The sequence below is a fragment of the Centroberyx gerrardi genome, chromosome 16, assembly GCF_048128805.1.
Source record: "Centroberyx gerrardi isolate f3 chromosome 16, fCenGer3.hap1.cur.20231027, whole genome shotgun sequence".
Lineage (NCBI taxonomy): Eukaryota > Metazoa > Chordata > Actinopteri > Beryciformes > Berycidae > Centroberyx > Centroberyx gerrardi.
Window position 1 is genome coordinate 23,984,260 of NC_136012.1, and position 19,361 is coordinate 24,003,620.

Here is a 19,361-nt window from a genome sequence, read left to right on the forward strand (position 1 = left end):
TTTGGGAGAGATGTGTGACCTTTAGTTTCCTGCTACAGTCTGAACTTTCCTCTTCTCTCTCTTACTTTTATGAGCTAAAATGAAAGTGTACATTAGTAGTTGGTATCAGTATAGTGGATTTATGGCACATTCCTACTATTTATACAATATTTTTAGGAGTGCAAGTGCTATAGAGGGAAACAGAAGATGATATATGAGCCGTATTAGCGGCTGGGGATTGCATTTATGTTTTAGTTTAGCTGCTGTTCTTGCTGGGTCTCATTTATCAGTAAGGTCGTATATTAGTGCGAACATTTCTGCGTAAAATAAAAACTTATGGCGCATTCATCAAACGTTCGTAAGCATCTGTTATCAGTCGTATTCCCATTATGTATGTTGATGAATTCCCAATAACTTGTAAATGGGAAGCAGCTTCTAGGGACATTAATTATCATGAATTAACATAATGGCACCGCCTCAGAAATGCCATTTTAGGCAAAGGAGAACAGCCACAGACATAAGTGAATGAGTGAGCAGGTAGGACACTTCGACAGGACGGACGGCTGCTGACGGACACGTTGGCGGTGGCGGGGATCGGACCTGTTGCCCTTCTCTATTGACTTCCTTTTTGCCGCTGACTGTTTGGCTCTGCCCGCTCCTTACAGGTGGATCGGCTGTATCGCTCTGTGCTGCATGGTGGTCCTGGTCCTGGCCTTCAACTTCCTGGGCCTGCTGTGCGGCACCTTGGGATACGACAAGCACGCCTCACCCACGACACGCGGCTGCATCTCCAACACCGGGGGGACGCTGCTCATGGCGTGAGTCCGCTGTCCACGTCACAGGCTGTCGGCTTCAAAATATAAAACTGAAAAACTGTTGCCATAACAAGGGTTCTTCTTTCCAATTGATGATGGAATTGTTAAAATTGAATGTTTTATCAATGCAGTTTGAATTAAAGTTAAAATTTTAATTTTTAAACTCACCAGATCTAAAGCAAACCAAATGATACTACTATTAGTACTACTGCTTCTAGTACTACTACTCTAGTACTCCTCCTCCTATTATAACTACTACTACTTCTGCTATTGCTACCACTACTGCTATTAATACTACGACACTTTTTACATACTACCTCTAAAAGACCTCTAAATTTAAAAAAATGTATTTTTCTCTACTACTTTTATCATCTTGTGCTGTGTTGTGTCTAATGTGACCTATGCGGGCGACCCACCAAGTCAAATTCCTTACATGTGCTAACTTACTTGGCCAATAAAACGTCTGATTACTGGACTAGTATTCCTCTACCTCCTTCTCCTCCACTTACCACAACTACTACCACAACTCCTACTACTTCTACTCCTACTACTTCTCCACTCTTTTACATAACATTTTACATTTTGGGCATTTAGCCGACACTTTTACCCCAGTTACAGTGATACAGTACAGTGAGCAACTGTAGACCGTCCCCACTACTACCCCTTCCGCTACTGCTACACCTCCTACACCGACTACTACTACAGCTGCACCTTAGGGTCCTTCTGTTCCTCTCCACAGCGGCGTCGGTTTTAGCTTCATCTTCTCCTGGGTGCTGATGGGACTGGTGACCACCATCTTTCTGGCTGGAGGAAATGCAGAGAAGCTGGTTTGTGAGCCCTTCCACACCAAACAGCTCTTCCAGGCAAGTCATGGAGTCAGAGATGCTGCAGTGCTTAAGACCCCGAAATCACACATAGCTAATAAGGCTACTAGCTTAGGATGAATCCCCACCAGAGCCTTCACTGCAAAAAATACATCTCAGCAAGTCATTTAGTTTCATATTCAGCTGCAATACGTTGGTGCTTTTTCTTTTTTGATGTTAGCCATTACATAAATACTTTTTTTCCAAGAGGTGCCTTGGACTTTTTTTTTCTTTTGTCTATAATGTTCATAAACCCAAACCCCCAGCGGAGCACCTTTCCAAGACAGCGTTCCTCCTCTGTGCTATTTATAATTTTATTTTTAAAACAGGTGAAACATTGTGCCAATGGGGTGAAATAATTCTGATTATTTCCAGTGCAGTTTCACTTGACTTTACTTCACAAACAAGTATCAATATCTTGAAACAAGGCAGATAACACTTCCCCAGTATCAAGAAAATTGTTATTGATTCAACAAATGTCTTGATTTGTTTGTTGATTTGCATTGGCAACAAGTGAAATTATCTTAAATTATCTCTTTTCACTTATTTTAAGAAAAATAAGACTCAACACTAGATTAAATGACTTGTTAAAATGGATATTTTCGCAGTATTCTCTCCTGTGTCGAGCTTACTGTGTGTCCCTCTCAGCTTTCCTTCTGTCTCAATAAAGGAAAGTTAATAAGGGGAGTGAACTGGCCACTCTTCTGTAAATAGCAAAGACAGCAACAGGATATTAAGTGGAATATAACAAAACATTAGCTATGATTTTTTCAACCATTATGAATGCAGGGAAGGTTGACTGAGCATGCTCTTTTTCAGCAACACCCTGCTTCACACTTAAACAGCTACACTTCAGTGAAACAGTTATTTTTATTCATTGCAGATGATGTTAGCAAAACAAATAGCATTAAATGTTCTTCCCCCCTTATATGAAAAACTATGAGGACACACATATACACATATATAGGCTACAGGGGAAACCAAAGCATGCATAACACTCTGTTTGGGTCTTTGGATTGTTCTTGAATTGTCCTTTACTTTGAATTATTTAATTCTGCTCTCCAGTGTCAAGTTTATTTAGTTCACTGATTGATATCATAACTCCGCCTCTTCTTCTTTTCTCCGGAAAATGATTGATCACACGTCTGTTTTGTGGCTCTGCGGCTCGGCAGGTTCTGGACACGCCACACCTGGTCAACCCAGAGTGGAGGAACTTCATCCCTGGATACATGTACAACGACTCGGAGCTGGAGCTGACTGTAGAGAGCCTGTACAGGTAAAACTGACGCTGCTCTCTGTTTACATTTTAGGTGTTTAGCTGACGCTCTTATCCCTGCCAGCTATTAGGAGCTGTGCTGTGCTGCTTCTCCTCACTGCCAACTCTACATTTTACACTTACTGATCTCTACGTTACACATTTATATTTGATGGGTTTCATTCCAAAACACTATATATCCATTTTGGAAAAAAATGTGCTACCTGCAATTCATCAGGGAATATGATTCAGTGCTCAAAAAATGTGCTATTTTATAAGCAAATGTCTTAAGATGACTCCTACTTACTAACCCATAATGTGCATGCCAGCAGTCAATATGGGAGAGTGGGTGTCATGTTTTTTCATCTAATTTTGGAATGAAAATCTTAATTTCCTGTCAAAAAAATTGGAAAAGAATGAAAGAAAGAAGAAGAAGAAAGGAAGAAAGAAAGAACAAAATTGGAAGAATTTTGCAGCAAGAGAAGTGATCTGTAGAATTACTGGACCCTGCAGTCATTCATATTTTGCCAACATTTTTTGTTTTGTTTTGGCGGAGGCATGGGTTCAGGCCAATATAATAATATTTTATTTCCATGGATGGAGATGCAAATGAGAAAGAATGTTATTAACCTTGAGTAGCTAATTAGCATTATTTTTCCACGCTGTCTGTGATCCTTTTTCCTTCAGTCTCTTTCTCTTTCTTCTGATTTCATCGTCTTTCATCATCTCCCTCCAGTAAGAGGCTGCATGGCCTCGATAGCTGGGATGGCAAACCCTCCGCCATTATATTCCCTAATAGAGTCGCGTTGCTTTAGCAAGTCCTGCCCCATTAAAAAGCAAGCAGTGACAATGATGTATACATTACAGTAGTCTACATGGTATGCAGTAGGAGTTTAAGTGCTATTATGGAATATTTATCTTTTACATATTAGGAAATATTCCAGTCTTTCATATCAGGGAACATGTGAGTGTTTCATGTGTTTCCAGTTGTTTTCACTTGGTGGCAGCAGACATTTTCACTGCAACTTACAAGATGACATTTCTCTCTCTCTCTCTCTCTCTCTCTCTCTCTCTCTCTCTCTCTCTCTCTCTCTCTCTCTCTGTGGGTGTGTGTCTTTCTCAGTAACTGCAAAGAGAACAAAGGCATCTACTCGGCCATGCGCCTGGACAAGATCTTCAACATCTCCTCTTTCCTCAACACCACAGTGGTCAGTAAACTGGACACACACCATCATTGATTTATTCCTTCGCCTGATAGTGGAATGTAACTGCTACATGATTTTAACAAGACAACTCAATTCACCTGGCATGAAAAGTTTTACTCCAAAATGCTCTAAATCCATTTTGGAAAATCACTCAAAGTTCATCATTCAAACGTTTAAAAATATAGAGGGTTCAGGATATAAAGATGCTGCCATTTGATCAATCAAGGACATAAGTTACCACCTGTTGTTTAAATAGTACAAATTGGTTTGAGTTTTGTGTTAGTAATAATTTTTTAGCGGTTGGAATAGAATAGAATAGAACAGAATAGAAAACTTTAATGTCCTTGAGGCAATTTGTTTTGCAGCATAAAAACAATTACAGTTCACAATAATATCACATGGTAAAAGTGGAATCACCTATTCAAATAAAATAATAATAATGCAGTAATAATACAGTTTCACAGTTTCAGTGCTTTGTTGTCAGTCAACAACTCTCAGGTGACAGTGACATATCAAGATAAAGTACATACTATAAAGTGCATATAATATAATGTACATGTCTGGATGAAGTGCATACTATGACGTGCACACCCTATAATGTAGCATCACATTTAACTGCAGAATAGTTCAAAACATGAGTTAAATCGTTTAAAAGTAGGTACTGTTGTACTGTTGTATGTATTCCAAATACACAGATAATATAAACAGCACTGGAGTTAAACCAGTGCTGAATATGAAGTTCACTTAAAAGCTGAAATACAAGCTTGATTAATTGCAATAGACACTCAGTAAGCTAGCGCTTTAAGCTAGCTCTGTACGTTAGCTCTTTAAGCTAGCTCTGTAAGCTAGTTCTGTAAGCTAGCCGTGTCGTCCAACATTCTCCATCCTTGGCTCCAGCGCTTCATTAGCATGACCTAAATGAGTTCCTCGCTGCCAAAACAAAGATTGCGCTGCCGGACGATAGCATTAGCATTCCTCGGCCCTTACCTCAGCTCATGCCTGAGACATTACACTGTTTTCTTTTTCTGGACCCCAAGCCAGCCATATCTATCTACCAAAGGCATTTAGTGCTAGCCTGCCAGTTGGCAAGGTTATCTTGGCAAGTTTTAGCTAGCAGCTGATATGTCCCACGCTGAATATTTTAGTGTGTGTTTAACACATTGGTCATTAGTCTTCATTTCACCCCTGCAGATGCTTGAAGACTTTCCAAAATGAGTTATAAACCTATTAAACGTTGTGTTACCCTATAGGCCTACCTGACAAAATGATTTGTCCTGAAAGTAAAACATAGTGTGTAAAACTCACTATGGGTATTATTGAAATATTATTTAACTTAACACCTTTACAAAATAGTAAGATATTTGATGAAAAGATCTGTTACTTTCGAAATACTGACCGCTGAACATTCGGTAATAGTTTTGTCTTCCAAAATGGTTTCATAGCATTTTGTAATAAAACTCAAATGTGGTGTGCAGTTTTCTTTCAGAAAAGACAGATTTCTTGGATCTTGTTCCATGTTCTTTCCATCTGAATACATTTGTGCTACATGCTGTTGCTAAAAATCCCCTACCTCTCTTTTCATCCGAGTTACATAAAACTGCATTGGGAACAAGCTCATTGATTTCATCCTACTGGCAGATTTGTTCTTTTTTTGTTTAGTTTAAAAAAACGTTTTAAGATTTGAAGACTCAATACCAGATAAAATAACTTAATAAGATGGACATTTTTTCAGTGTTAGGGGAAATCCCACACAGGATCCATACCACCAAGTCATCTAAGGAGTAAACAACTTGATGGCCAACTTTTTGGTTTTTTCTCTTTATAGTGGTGGAAAAAATGTTGATGTTTTTTTTTTGTGAAATTGCATATTGCTATTCAGGACATCCTTTGTGGAAATCAGAACAGCCAGCTTATGTCTTACAGCATGATTATGGCCCTCTGAACAGGCAAAAAATGGAGAACCAATTAACTATTATTAGAAAGTTTCTGTATGGTTATTGACATACAGATGTAACCATTATAGAAATCTCACTTTTTATTGCATCCTTGCTGAGCTACTGCGGTACTTTTGCTCCATCCCCAAGAGGAATTGTTTGAAGAAAACAACTTTTGCTCTGTCTTTAGCCGCGGGGGAAGTTACAAGGAAGTGGTTTGATAGCTAGAGTTTTGTACCACAATTTACTAATTTGTTCCTATTGTATAAGAAAGGATTGTGTGCCGCAGTAATGCAAAATAGCTGCAGGATGAGTGCATTAATGGAGACTTCTACAATAGCCTGCTACTGTACAATATACACAAGGAGAAGCCGGTAATTAAAAACAAGATCAGGAAATACCATACTAGTGGGATACAAACTTGAAAATCCCCGTCCAAACCGCATCTTTAGATCTTCGGTCAAGCAAGTGTAAACATTTACTTTGCATTTTTGTTAGCCTGTCATTACGTTAACCATGCTGACTTGTACTTATCTGCCTGTCTCTGCTGGACACAGACTGTGAAATTGTAAACATTAATAGCCTAAACACAGGATGCATCACTGGGTTATCTGAGGACTTAAGGGGTGCAGCTATTCCTTCATGTAAGGTTATAAAGCAAAAAACCTATGGGTAACCTATCCTGTTGTAAGCTTTATGGTTTACACAATGGATTGTGTCCTCACTGCAAAAAGGTAATAGCCTAATACACAACATTTTCATATACTGTAAATAAATGTTTTGCTTCTCTCTATCGCCTGTTAATAAAACACAATATTGTTTCAACCTATATCCAGTTTATGAAAGCTTTTACATTTTAAACATTTTTCCATTTACATTTTTGCCGTTTAGCTCACACTCTTGAGAATGAGTGCAACAGTACAATGAGCCTTAATTAGATCAAGAAACGAGAAGTAAATTGACCTTGTCTAACCTGTAGTGTTGTACCTTTGTTGTTGTTTCCAGTTCACTAAGGATGTGGTCGGTCTGCTGGACAGCGTGAGGATCGACCTGAGGGGAATCATCCTGTTAGAGTCGGAGGGGAAGCAGAACCTCCTGGATTTCTCCGACACCGCGCTTTCAGAAATCAACTACGCCGACTACCTGGAGGAGGTGACAGATACACACACACACACACACACACACACAGAGGAGTAAACAGACACACACAAACACACACTAATGAGCAGGTACACACAAAAACACACAGGAATGAGAAGACACACACACAAGCATAAAGACACATGGACAAACACACACAGGAACAAACATACACACACAAGAACACACAAATGAGAGGGTACTCACACACACATAAGCAGATAAGCAGGAACACACACTTACATACATACATACACACACACAGGAACAAGCAGATACACACACATGAAGAAGCAGGCACACACAAACATAAAGGGTCAAGCAGGCACACACACACACACAACACATCCACACACAAAAACACACAGGAATGAGCTGACATACACAGACTTAAAAGGAAAAGTACACACACATGCATACATCCACAAACCCATAGAACAAGCAAACACAGGGACAGACACACATGGGCACCCAAATACACACACACACACACACACACACACACAGACACACACAATTATAGTAACCAATATATGTCAAATATGACTGCAAAATTATGTATAAAGGCCATTTTCTTTATTAGTTGTAGTTTGCATTGAATTGTAGTTAAATGCTGCAAGTACCACTTTATTTATTGAATTAAGATTTGTGTAAATAAGAGTTTATTAGTGGTAGATTACTGTAAATAGGAGTAGTTTATTAGTGGTAGATTAGTGTAAACACTAATTGAATAGTGGCAGATTATTGTAGTAGTACTTTAATGGTGTTAGATTACTGTAGTAGTACTTTAATGGCGGTAAATTACTAGGAATAGTAATAGTTTGGTTCCTCAGGCCCTGAGTTAAATGGTCTCCTTGCAGCATTATGTAACTGGTCCATTCACTGTCAGTTAACATACAACAGGCAGCCAGGCTTTACCTGATATGAGCTGCAGCATGACACAGTAGACCGGGTTCTGTTGAGGACCGCTGAAGCTTGATTATCCAGAACTGCTCCTGCCAAAGCAAAGAGTGTGTCGGAACAAGCTGGAACTTGACATTCGCTGTCTTTTACAACACGACCTGTCAGCTTCACTTCCATTTTATTCCCAGAGAGCGCAAAAAAATCTGTGAGGACTTCATCTCAGCCTCCAGTGGCAAAGAATGAAAGTATAGTACCTGGTAGCAAATTCACACACTGTCATGAATTGAGGATGAGAGGTTTCTTGTGCAAGATATAGGTCCAACAAATGTTTCCTGCACTGCACTATGCAATGTTTTGTACTGTGGAATGAACCGGACCTACTCTATAACCTGTATCACTTTGCACTTTTTTTGCACTTTGGAATAAAATGGAGTTACCATACTTGAAATAGAAACCTTGCTCCATACACTCACACCATGTTGCTGGTTGTCCGACCACGACTACTTCAGTTTTATCAGTTGAGATGATCTTGGACATAAATTGAGTTTCATTCTTCTCAGCAGTGTTGTGGAAAGTTACTTTTAAAGCTAGGTAGTTATTTTACTTGGTTAGTTAATTTAATAAGTAACTAGTTACGTTACAAAGTTACTCTTTGTTGAAAGTAACTCATTAGACTACTTTTGTGTTGCCCACTTCAAAAACATGCCATAGTATTGTCGATCTTTTTGTTTTAAAATGCAATGCAAGACGACTATTGCACTGTTTTTAAAACAGTGTGTCAATCTAATTTATATCAAGCAGACTTAGATTGCGTTTTTTTCAATTAGCAGCTGCCTGCTGTCTGTATGAAATACTTTTGATGATTTTCACTTTTTTCCTTTTTTTTGTTGCTAAGAAAAACGAAACAACATGAAAGAAATAAAAGAAGAAAAGATAGTAATAATTGAGAATAATAGACAATAATTGAAACAACGCTGAACACGTTAAATTAGTTACCACAAAACAGTAATCTGAGTACTCCACCCCCAACACTGCTGCTCAGTGAAGAAAGTTCACATTATAGTTCTCTCTGTTTATCCCCAATTATCTCCAGGTCAACAAAGGAGTCACTGTGGTCGACCTGCTCTCCTTCGCCAAGGAGCTGGAGTCCCAGACCGACCTGATGGTAAGAACGCCACGTTACCATCCTGGCTGAAATATAAACATCCACTCCATGCACCCGCACAGTGTTTCCTCAGTAGCAGAGGGTGAGAGCCACTTAATTTGATTTACCATTTATTTACAACGCCGTGGGAGCGCTCGACGGCGGACCGGTGCCTCTAAGCTCGGCGCGTCTTCATCCAACACACAGCTGAACACAGAGACAGTCTCTGGGAGCAGGTTGACGGCTCTGCCATGCCTGTGGGGGTTTCAGGAAGGCAACACAACACAAACATTTATTTCCTGTAATGGTGCTGAGCCCAGTGCAGGGGGTTCTGGGATGGAGCCGGTTTTAAAGTGCGTTCCCTGCTCCTGATGCCCACTGGCTTTCACCTGCCGCCCGTCTGGTATCCAAGTCCTCCAAGTCCTCCAGCCTGTTGGATGACAGGGAGGAGAATGTATGACTCTTAATATGTTGGAAGAGAAAATAATTAATGGCTTCTATTGGACCGCAGAGAAATGTATAAATGACTATTATTGGACGGCAGGGAAAACAAGTCCAATTTTCTGATGTGACTTAAACTGTAGTGTGTGGGCTTAAATTTCCTTCAGTGCTTTTGATTAATGAAATCTCTCCAAAATGAAATCTCCACTGTGTGTATATGTGTTTCTTTGTGTGTGTGTTTGTGTGTGTGTGTGTGTGTGTGTGTGTGTCGCAGCCTAAAGGCCCTCTGCAGACGGCTCTGAAGGGCCATGCCGGCACTCTGCGGCAGATCCACACTCAGCAGATCATCCCCATGGAGAAGGCCATGGTAAGAACCTGTTTCCAGTTCAGCTATTCAGGAAAAATCCACCCTAAAACACTTTAACACACTTTAACAATTTTATTGTTTAGTATTTTTATTATTCCCATGGATAACTAGTCAAACATAGACAACTTCACTTAGAGATATTTCCAGCAGCTACAATGGAGTTTGATAGCAGATATCTATATATCTGCTATCGTATATGGTAAACGGTTTTGGTGAGAAGAGCGAGGGCTTCTTTGTAGAGCCTCCATTTTGCATTGACCTTCAACAATCATACAGAAAGAAATCCATCGTAGAAGAGGAGAGAGACCAATTTCTCCACCAACAGTAGCAGAAAATAGATGTTGTGTTTTGAGTTAAGGGCACAAATATATTTTTCTCGACTTGAAAAACCTTCGCTCCTCTAGTGGTATCTTGCTCTCTCCACCTACATGTATAACCTACAGCTGAATGCAACCAGTTCACACCCTACACCCTTCTCTGGGAGTTGTCAAAATGCATTCTGGGAAATGTAGGAAATCACTAACTGAAGCAGAAGTAGACAAGGCAGGTTGAGGCAAAGTTGGTTCACCAAAAAAGCAAACTATAACACTTTGTCACAAAATAACTCCAGGAATGCACTGAACATCATAAATTGCAAGAGTACAGGGTGGATTTTCCCTTTTTTAAGAGTATAATGAGATGCGTGTAAAGTGGTGATTCGCGCTTATTTGCTAGACGTTAGTTATCAGTTTTGCCATAGACTAAGCTTTTATTTATTGCAAGTCTGTATTGTGTTTTCTGCCTTGCTGCAACACAAATTTCACATTTTGTAAAATAAAAGGTTTGAACTTGAATTGGCCCTGAAAGAAAGTCTACAGTGTTTACTTTTAGATCTAATTCAAGCCCAGAAATCGGCTCTTAAAGTCATCCAAGGTTTAAACATTAATGCAAATGTTGTAATGTAGCATAATTGAGTATGGATAAAGACAAGGCTGCTGCACGCAGACTAGTTGCTGTCTTCTCCTTGTGCAGAATGTGTGTTTAAAGGAACGGGATCCTCCTCGACAGAGAGAATGATTTCAGTATTTAACATCATCATGAAGATCGTTTTCAGCCCTCAGGCCTGTGTCATCAAAAATGTTCTGTCCTTAGTGAGAGCAAATATTCAATAAATATTCAAATGTATTTTCTTTGTCAAACACAATCCCGTTCTTTTGAATAACACCAAGGATTTGCAGCTATTAGCAATTCAGATTTCTCTTGATGCGCTGCAACACAGGTTTTTATGTTTTTCTTTGTTGTTTCCTTCACCACTTTCAACTTCAAGAAATATGTTAGAGCGAGGGTAAGCAGACGTGTCCCAAGGCAACTTGTTCATGTTGTGCATTTAGTGTCTCCTTCCATCATTTAGCACTTTTAGAGGAAATCCTACAGATAATATTAGAAAGTAATTTGAGAAAATATATCTCCCTTTAGATGCTGTTGTAGGATATTGTGTGTGTGTTTGTATTCACATTGAAATGACAGTCACATATGGTTTTGAACATGAATGGTTTCGTTCCAAAATGCTATGTATCCATTTTTAAACATGATTAGAAATGTTACTTCCTCACTCAGTCAAACATTTGCTAGCATTTTTTTAGGCAAAGGTTTCAAAATTAAATGTTTTTGGTAGATATCTCATTTTGGAACAAAACTCTTCCAGTGTTTTTGAAAGAAGAAACCGCTCTTCTTCTGCATGCCTGTAATGAAAGCAGAATATTGTTCATCCAGTGTCTTGCCTGTTCTCCCCTGGTGTTTCATTGCCGTGCGTTTCCAGGTGTTAAAATGACCCCTGTCTGTAACCCCTGACCTTTGACGTTAATGGTGTTAATTTGTGTTGTTCATTTCCCCGTAAAGAGCGCGTTGAACCAGAGCATGAGGTTTCTGGAGAGAACCGCGTCCGACCTGCCGGTGAGTAAACCACCAATCCAGTCTTAACCAGCAATCTAGACTAGACTTAAACTTAAACTAAGGCTTAGACTGATAAAAATCTCTAATTTCCTCTCTGCAGAACAAAGTTTTAGCTGTTATCAACGCCATCGAAGCTGCCCAGTATCTCATCTCCCAGAATGCAACGCAGTTGATCAATCGGGTAACTAGTATTACTTTCTTTGTTTATATTTCCAATGTGTAACTGATATGTAACTCATATATTTCCTAATCTTCCTCAGGAAACGGATAAATACACGGCGACCATCGTTGGCTACTTCCAACAATACATAGAATGGGTCAAAACCTCCGTAAGTGTTTATGTGTTCATTTATTAACTTTTAGAGGCTTGTGGTTCTCACTTTGGCAGCAGATCATAGTGTTGAATGAAGACGATCTGTACAAGACTCATTCTACACTGCTGGTACTGTATACACAGAGTTATGTACTGTCACAGAGAGCTTTGCATGTTTTACAAGAGTTTTGGTCTAAATATAGCGCGGACAAATATAACAATTACAACCTCTATAAATTTGAGGAATTTGCTTTGTGGCACATTGGTTTCTGCTGTAGCCAACTTAAAGAATTCAAAACAAATGGAAAAACAAGTTTCTTTGAGATGTTTGAAGCTGTTTTGTCAACCTCAAAGCGGTCAATGTTACATTTTCATTACAGTCAGAATCATTTTGGTTTCCCGGTACAATAAATGTACAGGGATTTGTCATGGTGGCTTTGGAGCAGGAACACACAGGATCAACCGCTAGCATAGTAACACAAGTAGCGTTACATGTTACACCTGCAGGTACAAGAGAACGTCACATTCAGAGCAAAGGGAAGGTGCAAGACATACAGTATAGACAGTAGACTTTACATATCACTCCACATACTGTATATACATTCTACTTGATGTATTTCTAACTGTTTATATCCCGCTGTCTGTAGCTGGCCATGGAGGTAGCAGCATGCAAACCCTTCAGCAACATGGTGGACACAGTGGAGATCGTAGCTTGCAGCTTCCTGGTCGACTCAATGGTAACAGCTTGGGGGGGGGGGGGGGGGGGGGGGACATAACAGTTATGGCTGAAAAACTAAAATCTTCTAATGGCAGAAATCCCAGATCTGGATCACCACCAAAATCTAATCAACTCATGCTAGAGCTACCTGTCCATCAAACTGCTGCCAAATCTGTTCTGAACTTTTTATGATAACAAACTGGAGACAGACTGGAGTGAAAACATAACCTCCTTCCAGCTTCATTGGCTGTGTGTGTGCGTGTGTGTGTGTGTGTGTAAACAAACATAAACCGTGACAGAGGCTGCAGCTTTGAATGTTGGAGAATTTCTAGTTTAAATTGAAATTAAAACTTTACAAAAACCTGGTGCGTCTTGCCAGCTCACCGTCCTGGGTTCAGATCTGGCCTGGGACCTTTGCCTCATACCGTCTTCCTGTCTAAATCTAATCTAAAATACTACGTAGAAAAAACCTGTATCAACATGCATTACATATAATATTCAGTAAAAAAAAATCCTAATATGATTTCTTGGTCGATATGTTCAGCACGACTCAGTATGCATGTTGAGCAGCGGTCTGTAGGTGGAGCAGGGAGACTTTTCTAACCCGACATCAGCCCATCTGCTGTGTCAGCAGGGCGTCTTGTTAGCAGCACTCTGCAGTGACAGGAAGCAGAGCAGCTTGTTAATGAACCTCCTGGTCGCCTCCGACCCCCGCAGGTCCCGCAGGTCCCACCGTCCCACCGTCTCCGGACACACAGACCAAACGCGCTCGTTAAAACCAGGCTGGTCACTTTAACAGACCAGCCTCAGAGTCAGGAAACTGCTCACAGATGAGGCTGCATGATACTAATTTTTGTTTTGCTGAATATTGTGATTGTAATACAGGTGGATGCAGCTTTTTCTATATTATTTCCTTCTGAGTGCTTAATAATTCAAGTGTGCAGAGAGAAAGGCTTTTCACATGAGTCATACTATAGGCCATTATGTCATATTATTAGGCCATTTAATAGCCATTATGGAATGAATATTGTGTTTAAAATGGAGAATATAAAGTCATAGCTGATGATTGCATTGGATTACTAGTTTAGTTTACTTTACTTTGATTTAGTTTAGTTTAAATAATCTTAAAATAAGATAAATTACAAGGAAAAACAAGCAAAAATATGTCCAGATCATAAAAAAAACACCATAATCGGCTTATAAAAAACCCATCTCCCCTCAGAGGAAATAGTCCTACATTTATAATTGTTTATAACAGTGAACCTGATGTTGACATGCTGGTTTTGTGTTTGCTACAGAACACTTTCTGGATGGGTCTGGGCTGCAGCACTCTGTTCCTGCTGCCTAGCATCATCCTGGCTGTGAAACTGGCCAAGTACTACCGCAGGATGGACACAGAGGATGTTTATGACGAGTGAGTAGCTGCTGTTATTCTGCCGCTCCTTTTCTAACTGCAAACATGTCCAGGTTCAGCTGTTTTACATGAGAGGGATCAGATATGATGCCCCTGATGGATACTTACCACTTAGATTAAAATAGGAAGATTCGTACTGCCCACTGAATGTACAAGTTGACCTGGTTAGTTGGAGGCAATAGATATATTTCCCTCCAATATATATTATATAATCATTATAATAGGTAGTTTATATACTTTATAGGACGTTCTTTCTTTCATTTTCCTTCTTCCTATTCTCTGCCTGTTCACTGCAAATAATATCCATCTCAACAAGTGATTTTATACTGAAAAATACTGAAAAGAAAGAAATATTTCTTAAAACAAGTGGGGAAAAAAAATCTGAAAATTTTTGACACAAGTTGACTGGAAACAATTAAAATGATCTGATCACACTGAGATTTTTTCACTTGTTTTTAGCAATATCTGATTGTAAGACTCAATACGAGCAAAAAATGACTTGTTAAGATGGTGTTTTTTACTTTTTTTTATTTTTATTTTTATCAGAGTTGCTCTGCTGTTCTATTGTTAATCTCTTCTCTCCTCCCTTTTCTCTCCCCTGTAGTTCCTCTGTTTCTGGGACTTGGCATTTTACTTTGTGATAACCATTTCTACTATTTCCATCTTCCACCTCCTTTGTTTTTCTGTTTCATTCCTCTCTGTCAAGCACTTGGCACTTTATAAAGAAACGTTGAGGCGTTTGTCAAATTATTTTTCTTATTCATGGCTCTTGCGTTGACCCTCTCCTCTCGCCCCGCCCGGTTACAGCTGAGTCGTCACCAAGTGTCTCGCTCGGCGGCGTTTCTCGCCACGCGACCACTGCTGGTTTACAGGCAACTTTTTGGTGCATTTCTATTGCTGAGCATTTCATTAACATTTTTATGTTGTTGTTGTTTTTTGTGTATCTTTATAGCATTGAGACAATTCCCATGAAAACGTAAGATTCATTTTACCCATCTTCCTCTCCTCTCTACTTCCATCACTCTGTGCTATTCTCTGGATCTTGTACATAGAATTGTTTACTAAATTCTTGGTGCTGGTTTTACGTTTTTAAGCTTGGAATTGCTCTTATGGGTGGATGGTGTGGCTTCTTGTCGTGTGCTACCTTTGAAAAGTGCCCCTTACTGTTCATGAAGGGCTCTTGCAATCGTTACCTTACAAAAGCAACAGTCCACCTGTTTTTTCGTAAGTTATGGTATAAGATAAAACACTGCGGTTTATACTCAAAAAGGCTTTACAAACATGTTTATGTCCTAGCGCTCTAGCAAAAGAAAACCTTTTTATCCTAAAAGTTTGATTAGCATGCCATGTCTCTCACATTTTTCATCACTTTTTTGTATACAATATTTTGTTTTCAGTATGGAAATTGGTAATAATGGTTATCATAATGAGCGCTTACAAGGTATCCCAAATCCTATACTGACAAGGTAAAAATAAAGATAATCCTGCTGCATGTTTTGGGGAGTGGAGGCATGCGCGACAGCTTCGGGGTTCAAGCATAATGAGGTGGCCGGACGTAGTGCATGGCCTCAAGGGGGGTGATTCACCACACACACACACACACACACACACACATGTGGAGGTCAGCACCACTGAACGATCACACACAAGCAACACTGTCAGAAGTAATGGTGGCTCCTAATACGATACTTTTGTTTGGCCTTTACACAAAAAATGTCAAGTCAAGTTTATTCACAAAACACTTTTAACAAACAGTGCTTTACAGAAAACAAAGGACAAGAACAGCAAGTTACAAGAAAACAAAAGCAAATATTATTAATGCATCACAAACTCGAAGAAATAAGGTGTGTGTGTGTGTGTCTGTGTGGTCCCACATACAGGTGTGTTAAATACCAAATTTTTACCCGATTTTTTGATAAAACTGAAGCTAATTCCTGGATCAATCCTTCCCAAGTCAATATATTTGCTACCATTACTTTTTCAGTGTTCCCAGATGTTCTGCTGTGTGGTTTTAGTGTTTTTTAGGAGTCTACCATATCACTAACCTACTGCATGCTCTGTCTGCACGCTGGGACATACTGTGTGGCTATATGGAATGAAAAAATCTTCCTGTTTCCTCTCGTTTAGAGTCAGCCAATCCCCGATGAATGTTCACCTGATCATTTTGTTCAGAGAGAGGCAAGCATGTCAAGCTTTGGTGTGAAACTGAATGCTGCTCGTTTTGACTCACTTCTTCTTCTAACAAACTTCTAACTGCATGTTTTTTTTTTTAAGTTGTATTTGGAACAGGCTGCCTTTGGGCAGCCACACTACTGTAACAGCAGCTATAGACAGAGAGCAAAACACCAAAATGACAGAGAAGACCAGTCACTGAGTCAGTGCTTGCAATGATTCATCATCCTTTGAACTTAATTGAACTTGTCCTTATTATATTTATTATATCTTTGAAGAGTTTCATTCCAAAAACAGATGAAAAACTTGAAAAAGTGATGCCTAAACATAAAACCTATTGAAAAATCATAATCATAATCATTGCCTGGAAAACAGGAACTTAAATCATCTGTATTTTTTAAATCTTCAGTGATAAATTTCATTGTTTTTCTCAAAATGGATACGATTTTGGAATGAAACCTGTATGAATCACAGTCCAAAAGTCAATCAAAGTACGATTTTAAAGGGGCACTAAGGAACCTATGACTTCTATCAACCTGTATCGGTCGACTATTAGGAATTGCAACAACATTGACAAATCTCTGGTACAGCTGTTCACTTGTAGCACCGTCCTCCATCATTGAGCAGCTAAAAATACAAGTCAATGGGGAGGAGCGGGGAGATTTTGTTCCAGAACAGAATACAGGTCAGAAAGTGAGTTTTGAAAGCCAGAAATCTGCAGATATATTACGGCCATTTTGTGCTATGAGGCAGTAAAAACTTTACTTATTGCCCCTTTAACTGTACAGTTTCTCAGCTTTAATCCCTCAGAGGACGTTGATGAAGTGTTTTGCTCTCTGGCTTGTGAAACGCCCGTCCTGCTGCTGCGGGGCGGGAGGGGTCCTAACCGAATGGTGACCGTTGCGTTTGCCGGTCGTGGCTGTTGACGTTGTTCCCTGTGTGTGTGTGTGTGTGTGTGTGTCTCTGTGCCGATAGCATCCCCGCCTATGACACTATGAACAGGTTCCCGCGGGCCTCGGCTCCCCCGAGGCACATCGACTGGTGACAGAGAGCCGGCCTTTGTTCTGGCTCCTGAAAGGTATTTTCAAAAACCCCGCCGATGCATCAGACCGCCGGTTCTCCATCGCCTCACTTCACGCCTTAATTCCTTCCTTCCAACCTCACTTACATCCTTCCTTTCCACAGCTCTCATCTCGTCCTGCTGTCTGTCTGCCGTCACAACGCCATCCTCTTTGTTTTTTATCTTATCTTTTGCATTTCTGTTCTTTTCCGTCTTGTATTTACACGTTTTTCTTATGTCCCCTTCCCACCGATCCCTGTTTTAACACTTCTTTACAGCATGTTGTAACGCTTTTCTGCATGCATTGACTTTGCAGAAAAACTATCATGGTGAGAATTGCCGTTTTTGGCATCGCTAACGAACGATAAATGCCTTGACGGTATTCATGTCCGACTGCTGGTGACTGCTGTGTCACTGTGTGCAGAGGAGAGGTGTCGCATGTGTTTGTTCCGCCTAACTTGAAGGTTTTGTCTTGTCCTGTTGCTATTAATGACATATTAATGACATTAATGACATATTTTGATGTTAGAAAAAAAAAGACTAATTTTCAATATAAGCAGTAGCCTCAGTGAGCTGCTTCCTGCTTTCATTTGAGATGATTTAGGGGCCAAATTGGGTCCATTTTTTTTCTTCTTTTATGACGACTGTCCTAAATGATGTGGGAAAGTTTCATCCCAAAATGAGATATCCAACATTTTGATGAACACCTACTAAAAATACTTCCAACATAGTAAAAGTCACTCAAGATTATTATGATTATATAGAAATTATTTGCTAATTTAAGACCTATGCTTTTAAAATAGTATCATTTCTGATTATGCAAGCAGTTATTGAGCAATGAACATGAAGTAACAACTTTTTTCTTCCAAAATGGATATATAGCATTTTGGAATGAAACCTTTCACTCCTAGTGGAGAAATGCATCATTCCCAGTGGAAAGCAGGTTATATGGGGCTGCTGTAACAACAGTAGTGAACAAGTGTAATGCTCTCTTTGAAAATCCTCCATGGAGCATCATGAAAGCATCACTGACTCTGCTTTTATGTCTTTCATTTCACAACCCAGCCAGAGCATCATTAATCTCCTGGGCCATTTAAAAGCACTATGTTTTGAATTATTCAGTTAATCTTAATAAATGTAATTCATTTTCCCCCAATATTTGTCTTCCCAGTGCCCTCGAAAACTGGAACTAAAACACTGGATAGTAAGTTTGCCTTTTTACATTTTTACATTTTACATTCCAGGAATTTAGCTGAATCTCTTATCCGGAGCGACTTACAGTGAGAATTCAACAGTAGAATAAGCTTTAATTCCTAGATCATCAACATTACAAACAACTGATAGTATGTAGAGTGCAAGGGTCAGAGCCATTCACTACAGAAGATGCCCATCTTATCATTTAGTCTGAAAATCTAATTTTCCTTAAAACAAGTGAAAAAATGTGTCAAATGGATGAGATAAGTTTCATTTGTTTCTGAGGGAGTTTCATTTGTTTTGGGAATTTTCTATGGACCAAAGTGACAAAGTGACATCATGAAACAAAGCAGATCACTTCACTATTGTCAAGATACAGAAAATTCTTGAAGCAAGTTGATTTACATTGGAAACAAGTGAGATTATCCCACCCCATAAGATCGTTTCATTTGTTTCAAGAAAAATACGATTTTAAGACGTAATATGAGGCTAAATCGCTTATTTTATGGCAT

At 39.5% G+C, this 19,361-nt stretch overlaps 2 protein-coding genes across 2 annotated transcripts in view; both read left to right on the forward strand.

The window, feature by feature from the left end:
• prom1a (prominin 1a) overlaps positions 1-17,640 on the forward strand; it is an 80,993-nt gene extending 63,353 nt beyond the window's left edge. The window contains exons 13-29 of the mRNA XM_071900246.2: positions 645-797; positions 1,534-1,657; positions 2,830-2,933; positions 4,036-4,120; positions 7,057-7,203; positions 9,188-9,259; positions 9,954-10,046; positions 11,353-11,370; positions 11,925-11,978; positions 12,079-12,159; positions 12,239-12,307; positions 12,939-13,028; positions 14,308-14,423; positions 15,376-15,399; positions 15,821-15,889; positions 16,551-16,601; positions 17,571-17,640. Of these exons, the coding sequence (XP_071756347.2) occupies positions 645-797; positions 1,534-1,657; positions 2,830-2,933; positions 4,036-4,120; positions 7,057-7,203; positions 9,188-9,259; positions 9,954-10,046; positions 11,353-11,370; positions 11,925-11,978; positions 12,079-12,159; positions 12,239-12,307; positions 12,939-13,028; positions 14,308-14,423; positions 15,376-15,399; positions 15,821-15,889; positions 16,551-16,601; positions 17,571-17,640 (1,420 nt within the window). The remainder of the gene's footprint in view (positions 1-644; positions 798-1,533; positions 1,658-2,829; positions 2,934-4,035; positions 4,121-7,056; positions 7,204-9,187; positions 9,260-9,953; positions 10,047-11,352; positions 11,371-11,924; positions 11,979-12,078; positions 12,160-12,238; positions 12,308-12,938; positions 13,029-14,307; positions 14,424-15,375; positions 15,400-15,820; positions 15,890-16,550; positions 16,602-17,570) is intronic.
• The window catches only part of qdpra (quinoid dihydropteridine reductase a), a 236,816-nt gene extending 217,711 nt beyond the window's left edge, over positions 1-19,105 (forward strand). Inside the window, exon 9 of the transcript XR_013507252.1 lies at positions 19,088-19,105. The gene's annotated coding sequence lies outside the window, so the exon portion shown is untranslated. The remainder of the gene's footprint in view (positions 1-19,087) is intronic.
• The last annotated feature ends 256 nt before the right edge of the window (positions 19,106-19,361 follow it).